The following is a 24,295-nucleotide window of genomic DNA, read 5'->3' on the forward strand; positions in this document are numbered from 1 at the left end:
GTCTGTAAAATGTAAGTTTATCACTTTATACTGTGGATCACATTAAGTACTAAGACCCATGCCAATACAAATTTTTGCATATTTGCAATATCACATTTGAATCTTTCCCAAATACTAATGTTTTGTTAATTTTAAATATCTAATCATACGTAGAATCCATAAAGTAAACTGAACTCTGCTCTGGTCGTTAGCTTATGTATAGAGTTCCTTAATCTGTACAAGAGAATATTCATAGTCATAGTTATTTTTTGCTGAGAGTCAGACAACAGTTATGAACAATTTAATAATGTGTTATTCCCAATTAGGATACCATTTGATATTATTCGTGAAACTTTAATTGGAGAATACTGTCATATAATCACGCCCAAGAATGCTGGGGTTGGTTATGTCTCGAACACTGATCTCCTGACCTTATGATGGAGAATATATGGGCCAACTCACAGTTTTTGGGAAAACCTGGACCCACAGTATCCAGATGATGTCTGGAAGTGAGCGCCACAATGGCAGGTAAGCAGGCAGCTAAGGATATTAGGTAGAAATTTCCCCTGAACTTTTCTTTTCTCCCTCCCATTACTATATTCCACCCCGGTGTTTCCTCCACCATTCCCCAATTCTTCTCCAACTTTTTCTATACTTCACCAGCCAACCACCTGATTTTTCAAGTGCTGGGATTCAGCAATATTTCCTCCTGAGCAAGAAAAAAACAAAGGAGATGAACGGAAAATAGATTCAGACACGCGGAAAAGGAATCTGAGGCAAGCTCATTGATTTTGGCTGTGGAGGAGGGGGAAATGGCAGGAAGATAGATTGAGAGGTTGCCTCTAAAATGTGGGAGTGGATCTCAAAAATACATAAGAGGCAGGAGGGGAGGAAATAGCCAGTAAAGTTTACATGATTATTTAAAAGGATACGGAGCTCCTCAGGAATAGTACATAACTTTTTATACTTGTACTACTCTACAAAGAGTCATGGGTCACAATAAAGATTGCTTATGATAGTCAACTCCCTTCCTCTCCAACTGTCCTGAGAGAAACAGAAAGAGATGGAAGAGAAAAAGACCTATTGCATCAAGCAACATATGACATTGCATGTGCAATATGGAAAAAGAGAGAAAGATATAGAAACTGACCACCGAAACAATGAGTGTATCAGATTGTTGAACAAGAGCTTTATAATGAATGCCGAGCTTTCATTTCCTGTGACAAAGGACATTTCTGTCTGTATTTCATGGTGTGGTTTAAAGTAGCTGGAATTAAAATGGATACAGTCTTTCCTTACTCAAATTTCAAAAGAGGCTGAGGAACAAGATGGCACTGAATCAAGACCAGATTGACTGTTCCAGAAATTAGTCATGATACAGGAGCTTTGTTCGAGGTGCTAATTAAATTAAATATGGTCAAAGAATTACCAGATATGCAAGAGCTGGAACAGGCATCAACACCTGTTCATTAACAAGTTATGCAATATCCCCTAACATTGTGTCACTGATCAATGATGATTGACAATTCTGACTGCAGAAGTGTTTGGAATGTTCTGTCTGGGGAACCAAAGGCTTTAGTTCTGACTGGAGATTCAATCTTCGTGGCATATTGGAAATTTATATCATCCATGTACAACATCACATTATTAAAGCCTAATAAGCAGTTTCATCCTAACTTCCCATCATTTTATCAGGTTGTGTAAGAAGTATATTCGGGTATTATAACCTGTTGTGGACGAATTACATTTTTAAGTATTGTACTCTCCATATCTTGTTATGCCTCGCTCCTTCTATGTATTATTCAACCTGTAATTAAGTTTATTAGTTTTAGCCTAAATGCATTGCCCTAATGGCATGGTATTTACTTGAAAAAGTCTGGGGAATGTGGTGGCTATCCCATGTGACCTATGGAAGTTGATAAATAACAAGGGGGTAATTGTTAATTTTGCCATACTAAATGAGACAGTACGCTTAAAGGTGCGGGTTTTGGATCATAGGAGGCTCAGTCTGTTTACGTGTCGACATCTCTGTCTTCTTGATGTGAACAGAAGAGAAAAATTTTGGTGAACTGCAACACTGTAGGTGACTTAAGAGATGCAGCTTAGACTAATCGTATTCAGCTGTGCTATTATAGTTTCTATGTAATCACTCATAGATATCTAATATTCTCTGTATAACCTGTCACCACATTCTACACGTAAAGCTTGAAATTTGTAACAAGACATGCCTCAGATCTCTTTTAACAGGGATAGTATCACTGAGCATAGCACCAAAACTTAAAAGAAATCTTTGCTTTAAATTCCAGAGTGAATGATAGATAACCTGTTCAGTATCACATTCTGCAGTTTAAGGTAATGTTATCTTACTGATTTTTAAATTATTTTATATGTCAATTTCCCACAGCATTGCACACAGGGAGCGAGGTCCAAGTGTAGACCTCAGCTGAAATTGGGTTAGCGGGCCTTGGATAATTGGACCAGGGCACGATGACACATAACTCAGTCTCCACTTTAAAGTCATGTATTCTGTCCTTCTTTCTATAATACTTCGATTTATATGATTTATTGTTAAATAAAAAAAAGAGAGTAATTTGCGAAGCAGAGAAGTGGAGTCGGTTGGAGCTTCCCTGCAGTACAGGCTGAGGAGATTGGGAGATGCAAAACTATGATGCTACCATGTGGCCACTGGAGGGAGTGTGTACAGCTTGACAAGCTCACACAAGCAGTTTCCATTACAAACATGTCAAAAAGTTGCAGAAAGTGTGCACAATAGCCAATCTCCCGCGACACTGCATACAGGACAGTAAAGACCAAGTGTAGTCTTCAGGAGACGCAGGGTGTGCCGTAATTCTGTCCCCAGATAAAAGACATCTATCCTGTCCATTATATATATATATATATATATATATATATATATTTCCATTATAAATTCCTATGTCCACATTTACAATGGAAACTGCCTGTGTAAACTGTTATGCTGTAATTACACCCTCCGCTGGTGTGAGGGTGTAATTGTGTGCAACAAGTTTACACAGGTAGTTACCATAAGTGTGATATAGGTATTTATTATGGAAAAAGTTAACAGGATATTTAGTTCCACAACACTAAGCTGGCACCTCTCCTTGCGTCAATTTACCTAACATTACTTCTACTAATTACAACATGTGAACTGGGGCACTTATTTATTTCTATAGTGCAACTTGTTTTGAACATCTACGGCTGATAAACATTTTTCACTTAATACAGATGAGCGTATAGATGCGGGAGTGCATGATATCTCACCTTGAGGCTGAAGTAATGCTCCTTCTCTCTGTAGAGATGCATAATTAAGGAATGGTGGAATCACAAGGATTAGGAGAAGATATTTTAAAACCGAGATGAGTCGAGAACAGACACTCTGCTGTGAAAATGAATGTGTGTTGATTTCTGGGGGACAAACGTGATCCGTATTGTTTCTCTAAAGAGGAGACAAGTTAAGAAAATTATCGCAAAATAGCATTTGTTAATGTATTGTAAATAGCATTACACTGGTCTCATGTAACTGTTGCACCTGCATATAAAAGCACAGTATAATGAACATTTATCGGCAATGGAGCATATTCCTGCTCTCTTGCTCACATTCACAGCCACTATTCTGTGTAAAATGTGTTGTTCTTTGTCTAACAGATCAACAATAAATCAAAAAATACAATGGTGATATCTTTTAGTCATTAAAATAGTTTGCAACTGTGTTACTGTCAACATCTTGTGTTGCCTCCTCTCTACCCATTATCTTCCAGTGTTTGTCTATAAAACACTAATGTGCAAAGCAAGCAGAATGGGAACTGAAAAGTCCCTGTAAAAATTCATCACTGAAATATTTAAGAGGAACAGAACTCAATGGCCACGTTGCCATTGGTTAAAATTTACCACAGAGTTCCTCCTTGGTCTGGTTTGCTTTTTGTTGCAAATTTTCATTTTTTTTCATAATCTTCATTTAGAGGCCCCTTTAGACCCATAGAAATATCCATTGCACAAAGCAGAGTCTGAAGAAGAGCCAGTGGGTGAGGCTGATCCAGGTCTCTGTTGGCCAGTCGTAAAGAAGCTGCGTTTTCCCCATTTGTTTTTAATATTCAGCACAGATTTGAAAAAAAACATAAAAGTAATTCCTCGCAAGTCTCTACAAGGCTGGCAACAAGAGATCCTTTTCCTGTGGAGTTGACAAGCTGAAAGGGGTTTCCCCAACTATTGGTTGACCCAATACATTCACTCCACTGCTGAAGCTGATGTTTGCAGGACTCCAGGGAGGAGCTGTACAAGAGAAAAAAATTACAGAAGGCCAGGAATAAACTACCTGGGTAATTACTCATCAGTGATACCATTGATATGGATCAGTACGCTCATGTCTGTTGAAGGCAGAATTGTTTGGCAACATAAACTGGGGGGGAAGAGAGCAACACAAACTGGAGGTGGGAGAAAGAAATTGTATGGAGGGGGAGAGAAACACAAACTGGGGGAGGGAGAGTTCAGGTTGATTTGTGATTTGTGATGTGCACTGTTGTGTAATGTGTTTTATTCCAGGAGTCAGGCAGTTTTGGTACTCCTCAGAGGACTGAGCCCCACCTCCCTGATAAAACTCTACCAAGACTTTAGTTAGAACTTACTTATATCAATGTTTTTGTTGAATCAGTGGAATTTACTTTGTGTATCTCATTGCAGCCAATACTGTAGAAACATCACAGAAGTAGTTTTTATTTAATCCATACTTATCCTTAAATCTTTCAATTCTTTTGTGTTCTTTGATTCATAAATTAGTTATTCGTCTCACTACAAAACAAGTCAAATATTTTATTCAGGGTTTGGTGATACTGAGACACTCAACTAAAGTAAATGGAATCACAGTTGCAGTGATCAAATGTCATATGATCAAATCTCCAGAGTTGCCAACTCCAGTTTGGACCCAACCTGAGTGAAGGGGACTGAAATTTCCGAGACGGGGCAGAACAGCAATTGGAGCAACCGCAGTACAGTGGCTGCTTTTATTTACCCCTTATATAAAATCTGATGTTTAGCAAGCCTTGGGCCTTGACATCTTAGGTTCTAAGCAATAAATACTTACAACGGCACAGTGTGCTGCGCCCGCCAATATACTTACAATAATGGCATCTACTTTAGTGTGGGAGTAAAAACACGTACAAGAGCGTGTACGTTGCACAAGGATAATAAGCAGGTCTGCATAACGATTACAGCCACAAAGCCGGGCTAGTTTACCCCCCTTTAGCAGCAGACCACATGGGGCAAAGTTGGGGAGGTTGTGACAGTCTGTCTAGGATTTGCTCCCTCCGGGTGTCGGACCATTGCTTTGTCTGTGGACTGGAGGGGGGGCTGTGTGTGTGTGTGTGGGGGGGGGGGCTGTGTGTGTGTGTGTGTGTGTGTGTGTGTGTGTGTGTGTGGGGGGGGGGGGGCTGTGTGTGTGTGTGTGTGTGTGTGTGTTTGTGTGGGGGGGGGCTGTGTGTGTGTGTGTGTGTGTGTGTGTGGGGGGGGGCTGTGTGTGTGTGTGTGTGTGTGTGGGGGGGGGCTGTGTGTGTGTGTGTGTGTGTGTGGGGGGGGGCTGTGTGTGTGTGTGTGTGTGTGGGGGGGGGCTGTGTGTGTGTGTGTGTGTGTGGGGGGGGGCTGTGTGTGTGTGTGTGTGTGTGTGTGTGGGGGGGGGCTGTGTGTGTGTGGGGGGGGGGCTGTGTGTGTGTGGGGGGGGGGGCTGTGTGTGTGTGGGGGGGGGGGGCTGTGTGTGTGTGGGGGGGGGGGGCTGTGTGTGTGTGGGGGGGGGGGCTGTGTGTGTGTGGGGGGGGGGGCTGTGTGTGTGTGTGGGGGGGGGGGGCTGTGTGTGTGTGTGGGGGGGGGGCTGTGTGTGTGTGTGGGGGGGGGGGCTGTGTGTGTGTGGGGGGGGGCTGTGTGTGTGTGGGGGGGGGGGCTGTGTGTGTGTGTGGGGGGGGGGCTGTGTGTGTGTGTGGGGGGGGGGCTGTGTGTGTGTGTGGGGGGGGGGCTGTGTGTGTGTGTGGGGGGGGGGGGCTGTGTGTGTGTGGGGGGGGGGTTGTGTGTGTGTGTGTGTGGGGGGGGGGGCTGTGTGTGTGTGTGTGTGTGTGTGTGTGTGGGGGGGGGGGGCTGTGTGTGTGTGTGTGTGGGGGGGGGGGCTGTGTGTGTGTGTGTGTGTGTGTGTGGGGGGGGGGGCTGTGTGTGTGTGTGTGTGTGGGGGGGGGGCTGTGTGTGTGTGTGTGTGTGTGTGTGTGGGGGGGGGGGGGGGGCTGTGTGTGTGTGGGGGGGGGCTCTGTGTGAGTGTGTGTGTGGGGGGGCTCTGTGTGAGTGTGTGTGGGGGGGGCTCGGTGTGAGTGTGGGGGGGGGGGGCTCGGTGTGAGTGTGTGGGGGGGGGCTCGGTGTGAGTGTGTGTGGGGGGGGGGGCTCTGTGTGAGTGGGGGCTCTGTGTGAGTGTGTGGGGGGGGCTCTGTGTGAGTGTGTGTGGGGGGGGGCTCTGTGTGAGTGTGGGGGGGGGGCTCGGTGTGAGTGTGTGGGGGGGGGCTCTGTGTGAGTGTGTGTGGGGGGGGCTCGGTGTGAGTGTGTGTGGGGGGGGGCTCGGTGTGAGTGTGTGTGGGGGGGGCTCGGTGTGAGTGTGGGGGGGGGGGGCTCGGTGTGAGTGTGTGGGGGGGGGCTCGGTGTGAGTGTGTGTGGGGGGGGGGCTCGGTGTGAGTGTGTGGGGGGGGGGCTCGGTGTGAGTGTGGGGGGGGGGGCTCTATGTGAGTGTGTGGGGGGGGGGGGGCTCGGTGTGAGTGTGTGTGTGGGGGGCTCGGTGTGAGTGTGTGGGGGGGGGGGCTCTGTGTGAGTGTGTGGGCTCGGTGTGAGTGTGTGGGGGGGGGGCTCGGTGTGAGTGTGTGGGGGGGGGGCTCGGTGTGAGTGTGGGGGGGGGGGCTCTATGTGAGTGTGGGGGGGGGGGGCTCTGTGTGAGTGTGGGGGGGGGGCTCTGTGTGAGTGTGTGGGGGGGGGCTCTATGTGAGTGTGGGGGGGGGCTCGGTGTGAGTGTGTGGGGGGGGGGTTCGGTGTGAGTGTGTGGGGGGGGGCTCTGTGTGAGTGTGGGGGGGGGGCTCTGTGTGAGTGTGGGGGGGGGGGGCTCTGTGTGAGTGTGGGGGGGGGGCTCTGTGTGAGTGTGTGTGGGGGGGGGGCTCTGTGTGAGTGTGTGTGGGGGGGGCTCTGTGTGAGTGTGTGTGGGGGGGGGCTCTGTGTGAGTGTGTGTGGGGGGGGGGGGGGGGCTGTGAGTGTGTGTGGGGGGGGGGGGGCTGTGAGTGTGTGTGGGGGGGGGGGGGGGGGGCTGTGAGTGTGTGTGGGGGGGGGGCTGTCTGTGAGTGTGTCGGGGGGGGGGGCTCTCTGTGTGTGTGTGTGTGTGGGGGGGGGGGGGGGGGGGGCTGTCTCTCACACTGCCCCCCCCCGCCGCGCGGTACATTTACCTGCAGGGTGTGTTGCGCGGCGACCCTCGGTGGTGGTGGTGGTGGTGGCGGCGGGAGGTGCTGCCTTCTCCTCGATGCCCCTCTCATCTCCCCGCTCTCCTCACACTCACAGCCGCTGCTTCCGCGCTCAGCGCCCGCGCCACGTCCACGCTGCCCTGAGTGACAGCTCGGCCCAGCCCAGCCCAGCCTCGCCTCGCCGCAAACAGCAGCTGCCGGGAGTGAGAAAATGTGGACTGTAGATTGCAAACTTATGGAACAATTGTATTGAAATATAGATATACCAAGCTGTAGTTTATTTTTCAACTTAAATTCTGTTTTAAAAAACTTTTGATTTACCTGAATCTGCAGCGTAAACTGCAGTTGTATGTATTTCAGTCTTTGCATAATACAAAACGAGTGACACGTGACAGGTCTGCTCTAACTTTTATTACCATCAACAGCCTCGATGTTCCTGTTTGGTGACTATGCCATTGTGAGTGAGGCAGGGTGGGAACTTGGGTTGCCACCTCTGGTTGGAGTGATACTTGACCTCTTCAAGTGTTATTGCATTAACCTTATAAAGGTTGAGTCCCCCGTTATTGAGTATATTTGCTTGTGGTTTCATGCTAGCAGCTGTTGTCCGAGAAGTTCTGAGAACCTGGAGGCCACCCACAAGCAGGCATTGTAGGGAAATCGAGGGCCGGGAGGAGGGGAACCGAAGGTGGGGGAGGGATTCGGAACTTTGGTTTCAGCAATAGCTGATAGTAATTCACTGAAATTGCACCGATAACTAATAATAATACTGGTAACACTCAAATTCCCCTCATAACCAACATTAATACAATAACTCACTGATAGTCTATATGTAACTGGTAGTAATAGATGTTACATAGGAACAGGACCAGGCAATTCAGCCCCTCCGCCATTCAATTAGATCATGGCTGATCTGCACTTCAACTCCATTTTCCCCGCATTTGCTCCATATCCCTTGATACCCTGACCCAACAAAAATCCATCTATCTCAGTCTTAAAAGCTCCAATTAATCCAGCATCCACAGCCTTTTGGAGAGAGTGTTCCAAATTCCAGTTTGTATGAAAAAGTGCATCCTGATTTCACTCCTGAATGACCTAGTTCTAATTTTAACAACCTGATATCATACCTGTAACATAGTAGTAATCCTATAACCCGCTGATATTCACCCTGAAACTACAACCAGAATCCCCTTGCACTGCACAAGGTGCAGTCAGGCTCCCCAGGTGATGCCACTTTTAACAGGCCCCAGCTCCCTCCCATCTCCTTGGACTCCAGTTTGGACTTGGGTTAGAATCATAGAAAGGTTACAGCACGGAAGGAGGCCATTCAGCCTATCGAGTCCACACCGGCTCTATGCAAGGGCAATCCAGCTCGTCCCACTCCCCCGCCCTTTCCCCGTAGCCCTACAATTTTTTTCCTTTCAAGTACTTATCCAGTTCCCTTTTGAAGGCCATGATTCTGTGTGAAGGTGACAACTCTGAACTGGGAGCCTCAGTCAGAGCTGATCTGTACTTGGACTTCACACGTCAAAACAAACCGTCACAGACCGACCTGAACCAAACCAAGATAAAGCATAAAAGGGCAGAGGGCTCAGTGTTTTGGGCATTTCTCACAGGGGGCATTGTCCTAAACTCAGCTCTGCACCAACATTTGTAAGCAACTCCCTGGGCTCAATAAAAGAGCGTTTTCTTAGAATGATGGCTATTACAGCACAGGAGACTATTCAGCCCCCAGTGTCTGTGCCGGCACTGGAGCTTTCTCCTGTAATCCCATTCCCCCCAGATCCTTTTTCATTCCTCCTTTGCAAGTACTATCCCATTCCCTTGTAAATGTTGTTCTCGTCTCTGCCTCAATAGCCACTTATGGTGAAGCATCCCATGCTTTAATAGCCCTCAATTCAGAAACATCCTGGAACTCCCTTCCTAACAGCACTGTGGGAGAACCGTCACCACATGGACTGCAGCGGTTCAAGAAGGCGGCTCACCACCACCTTCTCAAGGGCAATTAGGGATGGGCAATAAGAACATAAGAACATAAGAACATAAGAAATTGGAGCAGGAGTAGGCCAATCGGCCCCTCGAGCCTGCTCCGCCATTCAATAAGATCATGGCTGATCTGATCCCAACCACAAATCTAAAGAACACAAGAAGTCGGAGCAGGACCCGGCCACATAGCCCCTGGGCCCTCTCCGCCACCCACAGGGCATTGACCATAAATGCTGGCCTCGCCAGCGACGCCCACATCCCATGAACGAATAAAAAAAAATTCCTTCTCCCCTCTCCCTTGTTCCTCTTAGTGAGAATCCTCAGTCTCCGTCTCCTTGTTCCCTATTTGCCCACCTATGGAAACAATCTTTCACTGTTTACCCACAGTAAAGTCCCCAGGTTTTACTCAACCCTTTATTGTTTGGTCCTCTCTCGGCGCTGCACCCAATCATCATGTTGTTGTTGCTCCCAGCTCCACAGGCAATGCTGTGCCCCATGCCCACCCCAATCCCCAGTCTCCCTCCCTTTTCTCCTCGCACAAGCCCCATTCCCCCCAACCTCGAGTCTCAAGTCTTCCTGCCGGAACCCCAATCCCCAAAACCCCCAGTCCCCATTTTCCCTCTCTTCCCCCTACCCGAGCCCCTGTCTGCAGACCCCCATTCCCCAATCTCCCCCATTCCCCAACCTCCTTCTCTCCCCATGTTTCCCTCTCCCCAAACCCCAGTCCACTGCCACTTTCACTCCCCACCCAAGCCCCAATACCCTGTCTCCTAGTCCTTGCCCAACCTCCTTCAACCCAGCCCCGCACCTGTCCCCACTCAGTCTCTCTCTTCCTATTTTTTTTATCAGTGTGAGTTGAAAGGAACCTTGTCTACATATTTTAAATGCTTCAGAGTTCATCTAACCTCAGTCTTGGTTTCAAAACAAATAGAACACATACATCAGTCCATATCCTGTCTAAAAAATGTAACAATAATCTTACTTGTTAAAAAGTAGATAAAAATTGACTTTCAATTTGCATTTTTACCATGTTATTGTTTCAAAGACTGCAGCGGTTCAAGAAGGCAGCTCACCACCATCTTCTCAAGGGCAATTAGGGATGGGCAATAAATGCCGGCCTCGCCAGCTACGCCCACATCCCATGAATGAATTTAAAAAAAGGAAGAAATGAGTAAACCCCTGGTGTTATTTTAATCAAGGGAAAGAAAGGAGATCAAACATCACACTACATTGCTCATTAAATTGGGAAAGGGGCTTCTGAATCGAGTTCAGTTCATGAATGGAATCATCTAATTCTTTGAGTTTGGACACCTATGCTTTTGTGAGTTGTGTTAGACTTCCTTTAAAGCTATGCACTCTAGTTTTAAAACATTGCTGCTTATCTGATACCTTTGATCTAGAAATAAGGAGGGTAAGACTTTAGGATTTACCATCTGTGAGTGAAAGCAACAGTTCAAACTCTTTTACAGTACATTGTACAGAGACTTTCTCAATCCATTTCAACCTTGTTAAATAATTAACAAACTGCACCATTGTCCTTGAATTCAATCTACACAAACTTGTTTCTTATTGAATGAAGGGCATCAAAGCTTTCTTGGATGCCATAATTAAATTTTACAAGGGCTATCTGTTCTGTCCAATGAAAATTGTGTTCAAAAAACAGATTTACTTCCAATTTTCTTGGCGTTGCACAGTATAGTTTCTAAGTTACTGAATTTAAAGAGTGTTATACTTAACAATATTCATTGGTGCTTGTTTTAGGGAAATGATGCAAAGTTAAATATTGGTAATCCTTGTTATATATGTTGGTCCAGAATTTGCTGGGAAATTAACAGTGAGTTCACGATGCCTGTTATTATTAGTGCGTAAAAACCCAGCCATTTGTGGCGAGGAAGAGATAAGCCATGAGTTGCAAATCGCCACAAATTGCTGGATGATTTTCGCCACTCCACCATTAGCCTTGCAAAAACAGGAGCTCACCGTCAACCTCCCAGTGAGTGTCAAGAAATTGCTGCATTTGTGCCGTAAACACAAATTAAACTTGCCTCAGAAAGTTGGGGCTGCTATTTAATAGTGTAAGGACCCTGTTAATGGGGTGATTAATGGACCTGGCATGCCATTCAACTTGGAGGCACAGAAATGGAACAATTGAAGCTGAGGAGTCTCACTCCTGTAGGTAGCAAATTGTTCCTTGAGGTTGTTTAATTTTAAAATTTGTGTCTTACTTTTCCTTTCTGTCTTTTTTTCTCCTCCGTCGTTCACTGTTTCTCTATCTATAAATTTAATTGGTTAAGGAGATAGACTGTTGGTCCCATCATTCACCAAGGTCCCAGATGCTCCATTGCCCATTATCAATTTGAACTTCCAGCAATTGGAGGCACAAAAATAATTGGAGCTGAAGCATGAGGAAAAAATCCAATTCACAGCGCTCGCCGCGAGATGCCCCACTCCAGCAAATTCCAGTGCCGTTATGGTGTTAAAGCGGGTACAGTGTTTCATGAAAAAGTATTTGACAAACCTCTGTTTGTTTACAAACAAACACAACGATACCAATCATGCTAAAGCACATCATTATGTGTGACGTTGTGATGAAAATTATGCTTTTCTACCTTCCCAACAAAAAATGTTTTCCAATGTCACATACATGAGGAAGGCATTTCTACTTTGCTCTTCCAAACTAGGCATATGATCATTCACATGAATACTTTGTGCTGTGTTTCTGCAGCTCTCTGTTAGTACCCAGCATATATCTCTCACAATTAGGCCAGCTATCATGAAAGCAACTACTTTTATTCAGCTAGAAAGGTGATTTTGGGCTCTATTTTAGCACCCGCAATCGGGTGCGTTCCTGGCGGGGGGGGCTACGAAAATCAGGGATTCCCGGGGCAGGTCGGGAGCCCGGCTCCACCCCGCCCCATTTCCGGGTTCCCCACTGATGCGCTGACATGCGCGCGCAGCCCCCGCATGTGGGACTCCCGCCGGCAATTAAAGCCGGCGGGGTGCCACTTAAGGTATTTATTTAGGTATTTCAGGTCGTTTACAGACCTGATTAAGGAGATATTTCAGGAGGGTTGGGATTTTACAAACAACTGGGGGAAACACTCCTAGTTCAAATGGACGTGTTGCAGCCATCAGCCTGTGGCAGCTGCAAAGGTCCATTTGACAGGTGTGGGGGGAGACCCTCACTCATTGCAGGAGGCCACTCTGACACTTTGGACAAAGTTTGGCCTCCACCACCCTCCTCCTAACAACAAAATTCACCAACTTGCTCACTTACCCCAGTGTCCAGACACATGTACCTACCTTGCGGACCCCCTCAGATGTACATCTTCCAGATGGGGGCCGCCGTAGCTGCAGTCATGACCTCCTCGGAGGGCGAACAGCATCACCAGCCTCGCCGGCCACGCCGTCTACCTCTGACACGTGGAGCTCCACAACACAGTGCACTACCCTCGCCACAGGGTCCACAGACCGAGGCTCAGCTTCCTGGACTTCTCTGAGCAGCAGTGCACACGGAGGCTCAGGGTCACTCGACATGTAGTCGTGGACATCTGCAGCCTCCTTCATGCCGAGCTGCTCCCAGCTGGCCTGAGCACCATCTTAGAACATAAGAACATAAGAAATAGGAGCAGGAGTAGGCCAATCGGCCCCTCGAGCCTGCTCCGCCATTCAATAAGATCATGGCCGATTTGATCCTAACCTCAAATCTAAATTCATGTCCAATTTCCTGCCCGCTCCCCGTAACCCCTAATTCCCTTTACTTCTAGGAAACTGTCGATTTCTGTTTTAAATTTATTTAATGATGTAGCTTCCACAGCTTTCTGGGGCAACAAATTCCACAGACCCACCACCCTCTGAGTGAAGAAGTTTCTCCTCATCTCAGTTTTCAAAGAGCAGCCCCTTATTCTAAGATTATGCCCCCTAGTTCTAGTTTCACCCATCCTTGGGAACATCCTTACCGCATCCACCCGATCAAGCCCCTTCACAATCTTATATGTTTCAATAAGATCGCCTCTCATTCTTCTGAACTCCAATGAGTAGAGTCCCAATCTACTCAACCTCTCCTCATATGTCCGCCCCTTCATCTTCTTACCTGTCACTGTCAAAGTCACCACTGCCCTCAACAACTTCTCCTCCGCATCCTTCCAGGGTGCCACCGGGGACATCGCCGACGTCTCTCAGTCATCTACACAAAAGAGCCCTGCAAATACACCTACACCCACTCTGCAGTGACACAATGGGTGGCATCAGGTGTGGGTCTTCATTGTGATCCTCAGGAAAGGGCATTATTGCACAAACCACAACAAGATTCGCAAAGACGTGGCAGTAGTGGTGCCAATATAATATGTAATGTGAGTTGCTCAGAAATTAAATATAAGTAAAAACCATGACAAACCCTCAAACACCTTTGTGCATCCCCTTCATGCTCACGACACGTTTGCCTTACGCTGCCTACTGCACATATGTGATGCATGCTCTGTGGCTGCAGCACAGGTAGTGGCAGGTTGAGTGAGGCTGACTGTGAAAGAGATGCACGAGAGGGTGAGTATGAGATAGAGCCATGAGATTGTATGAGGATTGGGTTGAGTGGTATTGGCGGGATGAGTAATGGCGAGGTGAGTAGGTGCAGGTACGATGAGGATGAGGTTTAAGTGGGTGTGAGGGGTGATGTGATAGAGTACTGTTGGCTGTGCAGAAGGAGATGTGGGGTGGGGGCGGTGATGTGGCAGACGGAGTGTAGGGGAATGAATAAGTGTACTCACTTTGGCTGACCTACTTAGGTCATTGGAGCGCCTCCTGCACTGTATGCAGGTGGGCGATATGTTGGTGGTGCAGGTGACCTCCTCTGCCACCTCGAGCCAGGCCTTCTTGGTGGCAGAGGCAGGCCGCTTCTTCCCGCCCGCCGGGGGGAAGATCTCTGTCCTCCCCCCTCCTCCTCACCCCATCTAATGATACCTGGAGTGAGGCATCATTAAACCTGGGAGCAGCCTTCCCCCTGGGCTGCTCCGTGCTGTAATTTTTCCTATTTCTTGCAGCATCTGTCAGTGGAGGACTGCCCCTTTAAATAGAGCTCCTCCAGCTGACAGACCTTACTGCACATGCCCAGTACGTCCGCCACGCAGCTCAGCAGCGGGGACCCTGGAACAAGAGGTAAGTGGATCCAATCAGCCTGAGATTGCGCGCGGGGCAGACTGATTTCACCGGGCGCGCTACCCACGTGCCCAATCGCACCCCCACGCCGCCATGGTAATATCGGGCCCTTTATCTCCCAGCTAGAACATCAAATTGACAAACTGCTTAGAAAATAGCCATTTTCTCAGGAAATGAAAAATCTGTAGATAACATATAAAAGTTTACATTTATCTGACCTATATTACATAAACTAAAGCACACAAGCCAGGTTATAGTTCCCTGTTTTCTTTTAATTTTAAATGCAGCTTTAAATATTAATATTCTGCCTTATAGTTTATTCATGATTGGAGGTAGAAAGTACTACATTCTCAACAAAATATAGTACAATTTGCCCTTTTGGAAGATTTCTACATTGAGACTGAATACAGCAGCTCCTTAACTCAAATATCAAATGGGCAGACTGTCCCATCCATTCTTGGTGTGGAATTTTATAGCAAGGAACAAGAAATATGAAATTTAACAAAAGATTTTCATGAAGACAATATCCCTTTAATATATATTCCACTGAGCTACTTCGCACTACATTAATCAGATAATTCACATTTAATGTGAATTCAATTATTAAATATGAATTATCCTTTCTCAGTGCTCATAATTGACATATAGTTTTGAGCACCTTTGTCATCTCTTTTAGCTTAATTTTCTTTTTCTGTCACTCAGTCTTGCAAAAAGGATCTGCTGAATAAGCACCCCCTTTAAATGGGAAATGAACAGCTACCATGATCAGTTTGAATTTTCTTTGTTACAGGCAAAAAAGACTAAAATATCCCCACTGCAGTCTTCAATGGTGGAAAACATGAGCATGCCCAAAGCCCTTATAAGGAAGGAACAACTTTGATCAGAACATTGTATGTGTTTCTAAAATCATAAATGACAAGAATAACATCTATGAATGTATCAAACGACTATGCTATAATGATAAGATATCGGTTGATATGGGGAATTTACTGAATTCTGACCACCAGTGCTGGAAATATACATTAGGACACAGTAATGTGTAGTAAAAAGGCAAAGTCCCAAAGTGTACAAGTACTTAAATAAATTTACAAAGGATTGCAATGTACATGTGATGAAACTTAATAGTGTGGTTTTGTTAGTTTACTATTTTCACTGATTCCATTGTCTATATTTTTCAGCTAGAGTGTCAGCTTTGGTTCAGTGGTAGCATTCTTGAATTCTTGGATTGATTAAATGAAATCAATAATTTATGGACTTGTGAAAATACTGAAAGGGAGGGGATAAAACAATCCAGTGTATTATTTAGATACAGATCAAATATTGTGTGATGTATGCAAATTATAGACCTGCACCACACTTAGGAGTCAAGGACCCCCATTATTATTAATAATTGCAGATACAAGCAACTTCCGTTTTTGAGCTAATATGAGGGCGAATAATTTTAATCACTGGAAAACTGGGACGTCATAAATTGGGCACATTGACCTCTCTGCCAAATTCTTCGTTCACATTGTTCACATTGAGCGAGGTCTGCACTGGGAGCACAGCTATGCAAAATTTACCCTACAGTGACATCAATGAGGGAGTAGCAAAATAAGGATCATTGAACAATGTCAAGATAGTAAGTTAACATTAGATCTATAGCTTAATGTTCCATGGGACAATGTTTTGGCAAACCAGTGAGAGGTGCCTATTTTTCAAGGTTTTCTTCCTCTCCCTTTTTCTTTCCTTTTGTTCTTTGCTTCTTCGACAGCACCTCCCAAACCTCTACCACCTCGAAGGACAAGGGTAGTGGACACATGGGAACAACACCACCTGCACGTTCCCCTCCAAGTCACACACCATCCCGACTTGGAAATGTATCATCGTTCCTTCATCGTCGCTGGATCAAAATCCTGGAACTCCCTTCCTAACAGCACTGTGGGAGAACCTTCACCACACGGACTGCAGCGGTTCAAGAAGGCGGCTCACCACCACCTTCTCAAGGGCAATTAGGGATGAGCAATAAATGCTGGCCTTGCCAGTGACGCCCACATCCCATGAACGAATTTTTAAAAAACCTTCACTCACTCTCTCACCTGCCCCACTGGATACAGAAATTGGCAAAGTATTTCTGTCATAGAAAGATAAATCCAGGAAGAATCTCCCTATGGTGGAACTGTACATCCACAATGCACAGTACCACAGAAACTGCTCAACTGATCCATTATTCAGTCTCATTTTTAATGAAAATTTAAATGTAAAGTCTGCTGCAGACTGTGCCAAACTTTAACCAGTGATCAGCAAAGAGTTCCCTGCTCTATCCCCAAAATGTTGCAGTTGAATTTTCAGATCAGACCATTCCTGGCCCAGAAACTGAGGCTTGCACAGATATGCCTGTTCGAGTGACTTTTCGGGTCTAACATGCTGCTAAATCCTTCATACCCAGTCATATGTTCTCTGTTTTTGAGCAGGTTATCATGAACAATCGGAAAGCTAACTCTTGGATTCTGGTTGCACTTTGAAGCCATTAAAATGCCAAAATATTGTAACACTCCTGACTATGAACTTATCCATCACCACAGGATACAGTTCAGGTTACATTTACTATTGGACCTAAGAGTACCACAATAAAAATAACTGATATAGGTAAAAGAATACCTTGAAATGTTGGAGTTATTTTATATAGTGCAAGGGAAAAACTGTAAAATAAATCTTTCTCGAATAGAGAGCTTGCCTCTTGTTAGACCAAATTCAGCATGTACATGACTGCTAATTCTCCATCTAATAATTGTCAAGGATATTATCAACATAGGAGAGCTAAGTTTGCCTTCATGAAAATGAAGTCTCTAATCACTGGATTACAATAATTTAATTATGTGTGTTTTCATTTTGAGAATGAACTTCTCCAGCAGGAGAGCAGCGATGAGCCGAGCCATTTAAAAAGAGCGTGAGAGCGAGCGCCGGCGGTAAAGTGAACCCAAGTTCACCCAGTCACGGCCTTCAAAAGGGAACTGGACAAGTACTTGGAAGGAAAAAATTTGCAGGGCTACGGGGAAAGGGCGGGGGAGTGGGATTAGCTGGATTGCTCTTACATAGAGTTAGCACGGACTCGATGGGCCGAATGGCCTCCTTCCGTGCTCTAACCTTTCTACGATACCAAGTAAAAATCAGAAAAAGTGACGTCAGCACAGAGGGAGGAGTGGCAGAGCCCGAGGAACTTAAGCTAAGAGTTTAATACACACTCTAATTTTAACTATAAACCAATCTATCGACTTTAAATAAATAGTTAAATAAATATTCACGGTAATTGATTACTAATTAATTTGAAATCAAACTAAAATCCATTTAATAAATATAATCTAGACCTCAAGCAATTCTATTAGTTCTAGAAATAAATTACTGCTAACTAAAAAATAAATAAATAAATAAAGGATAGAAAGGCAGCACAGACAGTGTGTCAGGATGGCAGTAAGAGGGAATTTGTGGAGAGCGAGACTGTCCTGCATTGTCACATCTGTAGGAAATGCGTCCAGCTTAAGACACTCCTGTTCAGTGTCATTGAGCTGGAGTGTGAGTTAGAGACACTCTGACACATAAGGGAGGGGGAGGAATATCTAGATAATTTTCTCCAGCGTACAGTCACACCTCAGAGGAAAGCACAGGTGCAGGAAGGGGAGAGTGTGACTGTCAGTTAGCAGGGTAGGGGGAACCTAGGGGAGGTCGAGAATGAGGTACTGCAGACACTGGTCCTACCTAACAGGTACGAGGGACTTGCTACCTGTGAGGTTAAGGATGGAGGCTGCAGGGAGGATGGCCATGCTAACCATGGCACCGTGGAGCAGGAGGCAGTCGGAGGGGGCAAGCAAAATAAAAATAGCAAGGTTGTAGTCATAGGGAATTCGATAATTAGGGGGATAGATCGCGTCCTCTGCAGTCACAACTGAGAGTCCAGAAGGGTGTGTTGCCTGTCTGGTGCAAGGGTAAAAGATATCTAAAAGCAACTGGAGAGGAACTTGGAAAGGGAGGGGGAACATCCAGTTGTTGTGATCATCTTGGCACCTATGACACAGGGAGGAGGTCCTGCTAAGGGAATATCAGAAACTAGGAATGAAATTAATAAACATGACCTCATAGCTGGTAATCTCAGGATTACTACCTGAGTCAGGTACTAATTGCCATAGGGGTAAATAGATCAGGAAGGTGAATGCATGGCTGATATTGTGGTGTGGGAAGGAGGGGTTCCATTTCACGGCATCTGAAACAAAATGGGGGAACTGGAGGCAATAATTCATAGTGAGGAGCCAGGTTTAGTAGGGATAACTGAAACATGGCTACATAAAGAACAGGACTAGCAGTTAAATATTGCAGGATATAACGTATTTAGAAAAGATAGAGAAGGGGGATGGGGTAGCTGTATTAATTAGAGATAACTTAATGGTAGTAGAAAAAAGGAACATAACTAACATTAAAATAGAAAAAGAATCCATGTGGATTGAGATAAAAGGATAAGAAAGGATCGATCACACTAATAAGGGTATTCTACAGCTCACCTAATAGTGGAAGGGAAGTGGAGGAAAAAATATGTAAGCAAATCTATGAAATGAATAAAAGACAAAGAATAATAATCATGGGAGATTTCAACTACCCCCAAATAAACTTGCAAGAAGAGGCAGGAAAGGGGAAAAGGGTATGACGTTTTTACAGTGTGTTCAGGACTTCTTTCTTATCCAGCACGCAATAAGCCCAACATGAGAGGAATCACTGCTGGATCTAGTAATGGCAAATGAACCAGAGCAGATAAGGGAAGTAAGAGATGGGGAACATCTAGGCAATAGCATAACATTATAAGGTTTAAGATAATAATTGAGAGAGACATAAGTAAGACAAAGGCCAAAGTGATAGATCAGATATAAGTTAATTTTGAGGGGATGAGAATGGAACTAGGGAAGATTAAGCTGGAAAAAACATTTTGACAGACAAAGAGATAGAACAGCAGTGGGAAATATTTAAAAAGGTGATCAAGAGAGTTCAGGAGAAATATATTCCACCAAAAAACGAGAACAAACTAGCCAATAATGAAACACCATGGATGAGTAAAGAGATAAGGGTAAAATTGAAACTAAAGAAAAAGGCATACTCTAAGTACATAAGCAATAAAGGAGAAGATGACAAAAGGGAATACGAAGAGGTTAGGAAAGAAGTCAAAAAAACAATTAGGAAAGAGGAACTACAAAATTAAATTAGCAAGGAATTTAAAAACAAATAGTAAAGTATTTTACAGACACATAAATAACAAAAGGAAAATCAGTATAAGGATAGGGCCACTAAGATGCACAAAATAAACTCACAGGCAATGACAGCGAAATGGCAGAAATATTGAATAATTACTTTGCCTCAGTATTTACCAGGGAAACTAACAGGGTTGCCATGACATTAGAAGAAGAGATCAAAAAAAATCAAGACATTTAAGATAGAAAAGGGGCATATAATTGACAAACTCATCACACTTAGAGAGCATAAAACCCCTGGTCCAGATGGATTGCATAGATAAGGGTAATGTAGTAGATGTAATATACTTGGAGTTTCAAAAGGCCTCTTGTTAAAGTAGTGGGTGAATTGAAATTAAAATGTAGTTTAAAATTTAACATGGAACTTTAAAACTTTAAAAGAAACTGCAAGTTAGTTAACGGTTAACAGAAACTGCAAGTCAGTAGCAGTTAACAGTTAACAGTCAATCAGCAGTAAGTGATTACCTGAATAGAGGGTAATTACTGTGAGTGGAAGCTGATTGAGTAGTTGTAAGTGCTGTTCTCTAAAGGTGTACAAAGTAGAAGATTAGCTGCTGAAGCACAGAGCGGATTGCGAACGGAATGGGTCATGAACCAAGTTGGATCTTGAGAATTTGGTGAGAGTGGGAATTAGGTGTAGAGAGGGAAGGAAGTGCTAATTTTTTTAAAAAGCGAAAAGAAAACAAAACAGACAAAAAGTAATTATCTATAAATGAAAAAAATAATTTAGTCGAGAGAAGCGGCACTGAGCACCAGTTCTGACAAAAGATCATCGACCTAAAACGTTAACTCTGTTTCTTTCTCCACAGATGCTGCCTGACTAGCTGAGCTTCTCCAGCATTTTCTGTTTTTATTTCAGATCTCCAGTATCCACAGTATTTTGCTTTTGATTTTGTGTTATTGTATTCACCTTACTTGAGTGTCTCAGTAACACCACGCCATGAATAAAATATTTGACATTTTGCTTTGTAGTAAGATGAATAACACAATTTATAAATCAAAGAAAGAACACAAAAGAATAGAAAGATTTAAGGGTAAGTAATGTTTAAATTAAAAACTGCTTCTGTGATGTGTCTACAGCACCAACTGCAATAAGATACACCGAGTAAACTCCACTGGTCCAACAAAAACATGATCGATATAAGTGACTTCTAAAGTTTTCATACAATTTTATGACTTTTTACAAGACAGCAAATCATAAAAGTAATTAATAAAACCAAAACCAAACTCATTCAATTAATTGACTCCCACACCCCACCGCTGCAGCCCAGCTTCAGGGAGGTGAGGCTCAGTCCTCAGGTAGCAGAACCAAAGCTGCCTGACTCCTGTAATAAAACACATTATACAACACCGCACATCACAGGCCGACATGAACTCTCCCTCTCCCACATTGTTTCGCTCTCCCCAATCGAGCCATCTACCTCTTTCCAGATAGTTATAACCTCTCAGTTCTGGTATTATCCTTATACATCTTTTTTGCACCTGCTCCAGTGCCTCTATATCCTTTTTGTAATATGAAAACTAGAACTGTACACAGTATTCTAAGTGTGTTCTAACTAAGGTTCTATATAAGTTTAACACAATTTCTCTCCTTTTCAATTCTATTCCTCTAGAAATGAACCCCAGTGCTTTGTTTGCATTTTTTATGGCCTTGTTAACCCGCGTTGCTGCATTTAAACATTTGTGAATCTGTATCCCTAGATCGCTTTGCTGCTCTACTCCATTTAGACTCTTATTTTGCAAGGATTATGTGGCCTCCTTATTCCTTCTACCAAAATGCACCATCTCACAATTATCTACATTGAAAATCATTTGCCATTTACATGCCCATTCTGTCTCAGTCTTCCTCAGTATTAAATTATATCCCCCAATTTGGTGTCATCTGCATGCTCATGATGCGGTCTCCTCTACATCGGGGAGACCAAACGCAGGTTGGGTGATCACTTTGCTGATCACCTTTGCTCAGTCCGCAAGCGTGACCCTGAGCTTCCGGTCACTTGCCATTTTAATTCCCCATCCCCCTCCCACTCTGACCTCTGTGTCCTCGGCCTCTTATACTTTTCCAGTGAAGCTCAACGTAAGCTCGAGAAACAGCACCTCATCTTTCATTTAGGTACTTTACAACCTTCCCGGACTCAACATTGATTTCAATAACTTCAGATCATAACCACTGCTCCCATTTTTTCAGACAGCGAGTGACGGTAATGGTTCTGATGTTGCCATTTACAGCGACTCCTGACATACCTTTTGTTTCTTTACCTGTCCCATTACCACCCTCCTTGCCTGGCACCATCATCCCTTTCATCATTTAATCACTCCTGCCCTCCACCCTATCACAGACCTTCCCTTTTGTTCATTCCTCCCCTCCCCTCCTTCCCCCCTTTCCCTGTATCTGTACTTGCTTAAAAACTTTGGGCACTATATTGGGCTGTGTAAGCCCCTTGTTTCAGTGCTACATGGCCTCTCGAACATCCAAGATGGCGTCCTGGCTGCGCACGCACGTTTCCAGCCGGATGCCATCTTGGTATCGGTATTAACGCAAGCGCACATACCGAACGCCGGAAGCATGTGAAGTAGGGAGAAAATGGGTACAATCAGTGTGCAATGCTGATTTAAAGTAATAGAGACCATTTTGGATCTTAACACTCAACTCAACACACAGTCTTAATCACACACACCTGAATATGTCTTAGAGTGTCCGGAGGACCTCCTTCCAGCGCTATTTAAAGGGGCCATGCAGGATTTACAAGTTAGTTGCTGGATTATTGCTTCTGGCTGCTGGTGGAATAGGAAGTGTTTTTTGAAGCTCCTTATTCTTACTGAGAGTTCCTACAGTACATTTGAGAGTGGTTTGGCAGGTACTGCCTTATGGTTCGGAAAATTACAACCGTGGATGAACAACATTCCTGGCAACCTTGCATGGTCTGCTAGGACTTCCGCTAGGCATTGAGCACAACTGGGAGCATGCAGAGAGGCCACGCACAGTAGGTCAAGCTGCGAGGCGATGGAGGACAAGGAGGTGCAGGGCACTGAGCAGGAGGCCATATCCAATCCAATGAGGGCCTTCCGGGACCAATTCTCTTACCTCAACATGACCGAGGAGGATTGCATCCGACGCCTGAGGTTCACCAAGGAAACAGTGACCGAGATCTGTCGACGGGTGCGGCATTGCCTGTGGCACTGAATTTCTACGGCTCAGGATCATTTCAGGCCTCTGCTGGCAACATGCACAACATCTTGCAGCATGCAAGGGAGGTCACAGACACACTGTACGAGATGAGGAACAGGTTCATCACCTTCCCTCTTGACAGAGACAAGCCAAACGAGTGAGCACGGGGATTCGCCCGCATTGCTGCCTTCCCCATGGTGCAGGGTGCCATTGACTGCACGCACATTGCCCTGCGTGCCCCACATATCAACTCGGATGTCTTTGTCAACCAAAAGGGCTTCCACTCTCTGAACCTGCAGCTGGTGTGTGACCACATGCATCGAATCATGGAGGCCGATGCCCGCTACCCTGGGAGCAGTCACGACGCCTTCGTCATGCGGCAGTCCAACGTGCCAGCTATCTTTCACCCAGCTCGGCAACTCAAAGGCTGGCTGCTGGGCGACAAGGGCTATCCCTTCACTCTGTGGCTTATGGCTCCGGTCAGGAACCCAGACACACACACACACAGCAGGCCTATAATGAGAACCATGCTGCCACACGCAACATCATGGAGCACACCATAGACTTCCTCAAACAATGCTTCTGCTGCCTGGACCGGTCTGGAGGAGCCCTGCAGTATTCCGCTGAGTGGGTGGGCAGATTTGTGGTGGTCTGCTGCATGCTGCACAACCTCACCATCATGAGGGACCAGCCTTTGCCACCAATGATCGGAGAAGACCCTGAGCCAAAGGTGGAGGAGGAGGAAGCTGAGGAATAAGAGGCTGAGGAGGAGGATGGGGAGGAGCCGGAGGAGGAAGTGGAGGTAGACGCAAGTGTGCAACAGGCACCACACGCTTTATCTGCAAGGACTCTGCCTGATCCGTGCCGGCTATCAATAATGGCAACTACATCCCCAAACTCACCAACAGTCCTACTCTCCCCACCTTTCCACTCCCACAAGACAATCAAATCGCCCTCCATCTGATTGCACATTGGTTTCCCCCTCATCTCATCGCACAAATAAAAACTACCCCAATTGCAAATTCAAAGTCACATTTATCAATGAATAAATGAAAATATGGAAACAGAACAGAACTATTCACCCTTGTGCATTGCCTTAGTGCCTATTGTTCGTGTGCCTTTACCTATCCTAGTGCTTCTACGAGGTGTTTCCCCAGTGGCTGGAGCATGGGTGGTGGGAGGCTGCTGACCTTCAGTGGAGGAGAGTACAGATGGCCTTGAAGGACAACGTCGAGCAGCTCTGGGCCGGGAGGGCCCGG

General features: G+C 45.3%; 1 protein-coding gene across 1 annotated transcript in view; it reads right to left on the reverse strand.

Moving 5' to 3' along the window:
* The window catches only part of si:dkey-122a22.2 (uncharacterized), a 232,454-nt gene that overhangs the window by 152,761 nt on the left and 55,398 nt on the right, over positions 1-24,295 (reverse strand). Inside the window, exons 2-3 of the mRNA XM_067981529.1 lie at positions 7,449-7,657; positions 3,262-3,436 (exon numbers count right to left, since the gene is read on the reverse strand). Coding sequence (XP_067837630.1) covers positions 3,262-3,436; positions 7,449-7,657 — 384 coding nt within the window. The remainder of the gene's footprint in view (positions 1-3,261; positions 3,437-7,448; positions 7,658-24,295) is intronic.

The sequence above is a fragment of the Heptranchias perlo genome, chromosome 3 (genome assembly GCF_035084215.1).
Source record: "Heptranchias perlo isolate sHepPer1 chromosome 3, sHepPer1.hap1, whole genome shotgun sequence".
Classification (NCBI taxonomy): domain Eukaryota; kingdom Metazoa; phylum Chordata; class Chondrichthyes; order Hexanchiformes; family Hexanchidae; genus Heptranchias; species Heptranchias perlo.